This window comes from Castanea sativa, chromosome 3 (genome assembly GCF_040712315.1).
Source record: "Castanea sativa cultivar Marrone di Chiusa Pesio chromosome 3, ASM4071231v1".
In the NCBI taxonomy this organism is placed as follows: Eukaryota; Viridiplantae; Streptophyta; class Magnoliopsida; order Fagales; family Fagaceae; genus Castanea; species Castanea sativa.
This window is the reverse complement of record NC_134015.1, coordinates 46,758,571-46,762,646: the sequence shown is the minus strand read 5'-3', so window position 1 is coordinate 46,762,646 and position 4,076 is coordinate 46,758,571. Positions and strand designations below refer to the sequence as shown.

General features: G+C 44.9%; 1 protein-coding gene across 1 annotated transcript; it reads right to left on the bottom strand.

Annotated features, from left to right (window-relative positions):
* Window positions 1–911: 911 nt before the first annotated feature.
* LOC142629054 (uncharacterized) lies at window positions 912–1,970 on the bottom strand. Its single transcript, XM_075803048.1, has one exon. The coding sequence runs from the start codon at window positions 1,968–1,970 to the stop codon at window positions 912–914; it is 1,059 nt and encodes a 352-aa protein (XP_075659163.1).
* Between the last annotated feature and the right edge of the window lie 2,106 nt (window positions 1,971–4,076).

Below are 4,076 nucleotides of genomic sequence, written 5' to 3'. Positions count from 1 at the left end.
ATTAACTTCTATCCCTCGGTGAATGATCACATATCCAAGGAACTTACCAGCCCACACTCCAAATGCACATATGCCAGCATTGAGACGTAGATTATGTCGCTGGAGTACTTCAAATATGTCCATTAGATCATCAATATGCCCCATGTTCCTCTTTACTTTTGGCCACCACATCGTCAATGCACACCTCCATCATACGCCCTATCTTATCCCTAAACATCCTTGTCATCATTCGTTGATAGGTGGCTCCAACATTCTTTAAACCGAATGGCATCACGGTATAGTTGTAATTTGCATCGGGAGAAATGAACATGGTCTTTTCTTGATCCTCAGTAGCTAGGGCAATTTGATGATAACCCTGAAAAGCATATAGGAAACTCATCCTCGGGTGCCAGTACGTTGCATCTACCAGTTGATCAATCTTTGGTACTGGAAAAGGGTCCTTTGGACAGGCTTGTTTCAGATCAGTATAGTCTACACAAACTCTCCATTTTCCATTCTTCTTTTTCACCACCACGGTATTCGCAAGCCATTTTGGGAAGAAAACCGCCTTTATTTCCCCTGCTTCCATCAACCTCTTAACTTCTTTCTTGACTATCTCGACGTGCTCTTTAGCCGACCTTCTTGGCTTTTGCTTCTTGGGAGGAAATAATGGATCTACATTAAGCTTGTGAACTATAAACTTGAGGTCTACCCCGGGTACCTCATACGGGCTCCAAGCAAGTACATCTATATTTTGTACGAGCAGTAACAGCATCTCCACCCTATCCTTGTTTTTCATGCCTGCTCCTATCCTTATTTGTCAGTATATCTACTTTTATTAAATCCTCGGCACAGCTAGCCCCTTTTTCCTCTTGAGGTTCCTGTAATTGCTATAAGGGTACATGCTCAGCTGGCTCCTTCTGTCTAATCTCTCAGTTAACAGCAGCCACCAAGTATTGTCTGGCCACTTGTTGGCTTCCCCTTACTGTAGTAATGCCATTATCAGTATAGAACTTGATCTTTACATGTAGCGTAGATGGAACCGCTCCCATTGCATGAATCCACAGCCTTCCAAGAATGGTCGTATATGAGGAGAATAAGTTAACCACTATAAAGGTCACCATCACTTCCTTGCCCTCCATATTCACAGGAAGCGAAATATGTCCCTTTAGGACCACCATCCGACCATCGAACCCGACCAATGGGGTATCATACTTTGACAAATCCTCATTTTTTAAACCTAGCCCCCTGAACAAATCAGGATACATTACCTCAGCCCCACTTCCCTGGTCTACCATCACTCTCTTCACTACAAAACCATTTATTTGGGCTATGACCACCAAAGCGTCATCATGTAGCTGAGTCGTTCCTTCTAGGTCGTCATCATCGAAAGCAATGGGCTCCCGAGTATACTTCATCTTCTTTTCAGTAGGCTGCTCATCCCGTCCACTTTCCACCGGAACCACTGTCAATACCCCTTTCTTCCGGGTCACTAAGGTACCCCTTAAAGCAACGTGGATGAACTCTATCACTCCCAAAGGAGGTGGAAGTGGATTCCCCTGGGGTCGGGCACCTTGTCCGGATTCCTGATTCCTTGGCTCCACAATGAATTCTTTTAAGTGCCCCACCCTTACTAACTGCTCCATATGATCTTTCAACACCCTACACTGCTTAGTAGTGTGTCCTTTATCCCTATGATAATTACAATATAAATTTTGATTTCTTCTCATGGGATCACCTCCCATCTTATTTGGCCATCGAAAATATGGCTCACCTTTAATCCATTCTACAATCCTATGCACTGGCTCTTTGAACGTCACGTTTACTTCCCCGGCTTGAATGTTCGGCTCCTGGATTCTCAAGTCCCTCCAGAGTCTCGATTGGAAACCTGCTTGCTTGGGCTGACTTATAACCGAGGCTTTGCCTTTGTTCTGCTGCCAATCATCCTCTAGTCTCTTATACTTTTCAATATGCCTCATGAGTTGTCTCATGTCCTCAAGAGGCCTCCTCGTCAGCAAATATCACAGCTCAGAATCCTCGTGCAATCCCAGCCGAAAAGTGCTTGTAGTGATTTTTTCATTACCCCCATCAATTTCGTTGTACAGTTCCCAATACCTGCTAGTGTAATTCCGAAAGGTTTCCTCGATTCCCATCTTCATAGATAACAACGCATCCACAGGTTGTGGTACCCGGCTACAGGTCATAAACTAGACCCCAAACTCTTCAATCAAATGTCCAAAACTGCAAATCGAACCCTTTCTCAACCCGTTGAACCACCTCAAAGCAATAGGACCGAGACTCGAGGGGAACACTTTACACATTAACGCATCATTATGACTATGTAAAGACATCATCTGAATGTAACGACTTACGTGTTCCACGGGGTCCGTCTTTCCATCAAAAGAGTTAAATGAGGGCCTGGTAAATCTGCTTGGCATCGGCGCCCACTCAATCTCGTCTAAAAAAAAAGGACCGGGCAGCTCTGCGTAAAGCGTAGCTCATTACATCCATTGTTGCATTTTTGGGGCGTCACCCCTCTGGGGAAATCGAATTCCTATCCACGTACTTCCAAGACCGCTCCCTGTATCGATGGGAACCAGATTGATGGGATGCCTCTCTGTAACCACTTCCAAGGCTCACTGACCCCTTTGCATGCTCCCCGTGGTCTCTTCTCTGTCGCCTACCCCGCGATTCCAACTCCAACTCCCTGACCAATCTCCGCAAACGCTCAAGCTCCTCATCCCTTCTATCAGGACATTCATGTCCAGAGACGCCGGATCTTGTTCAATACATTTGGAATGACCCCTCTCCAAGACCAGACCGCTCTTCTCCCTACTTATGATCCCAAGTTTCTCGTTGTTTCTACCTTCTTTCTCGCCAACTAAATCCCTGGGAAGATCTTCCAAAGCCACTTTTAGCGTAACTTCCCGATTTTCTTTTAGACATTTTCCTTGTGTAGGTCTCAACAGAACTACAGCTACCTAGGAGATTCTCACAGACGGTGCCAATTGTGCGTTCTCAAATTCCACTTAATGGATCAAGCCTAGAATTGGGCTCACAACTTATTTATATAGTGGGCTTAGAGTTTCCTACTGAGGGTAGTTCTCTACCAAGTATCTTGCACCTCTCAACTCTCACAAACTTCCCACTTCCTCTCTTTAAGTTCCTCTATTTAGATAATACTCTCTCTCTCTCTCTCTTTCCCCCTCCAACATAAACAACCCTTTCTCTTTACTCCTTCCTCCTACTACTACCTAGGATATTCTCACAGACGGCGCCAATTATACGTACCCAAATTCCACTTAATGGATCAGGCCTAGAATTGGGCTCACAACTTATTTATATAGTGGGCTTAGAGTTTCCTACTGAGGGTAGTTCTCTACCAAGTATCTTGCACCTCTCAACTCTCACAAACTTCCCACTTCCTCTCTTTAAGTTCCTCTATTTAGATAATACGCTCTCTCTCTCTCTCTCTCTCTCTCTCTCTCTCTCTCTCTCTCTATGTGTTTCCCCCCTCTAGCATCAACAACCCTTTCTCTTTACTCCTTCCTCCTATAGCTACCTAGGAGATTCTCACAGACGGCGCCAATTGTGTGTACCCAAATTCCACTTAATGGATCAAGCCTAGAATTGGGCTCACAACTTATTTATATGGTGAGCTTAAAGTTTCCTACTGAAGGTAGTTCTCTACCAAGTATCTTGCACCTCTCAACTCTCACAAACTTCCCACCTCCTCTCTTTAAGTTCCTCTATTTAGATAATACGCTCTCTCTCTCTCTCTCTCTCTCTCTCTCTCTCTCTCTGTTTCCCCCCTCCAACATCAACAACCCTTTCTCTTTACTCCTTCCTCCTATTTATAGCTTGAGGTTGGTGGGGTGCCCGTGATTAGCTTCTGGTCTCACTCGTGTGGATGGGGTCTAATTTGATTATTCCTGATAAGGAATATACTCCATTGGAAACAGTGGTAATGACGTTGGAATTGATTCTTGTCTTTAAAAGATTGCTCGGCAGCGATACCTCCCAAGGCAATACCAAGCTACCGAGGATATGGGCCGCTCCAAGCATGCAAATTCCCAATCAGGTCATAATTGACCGGC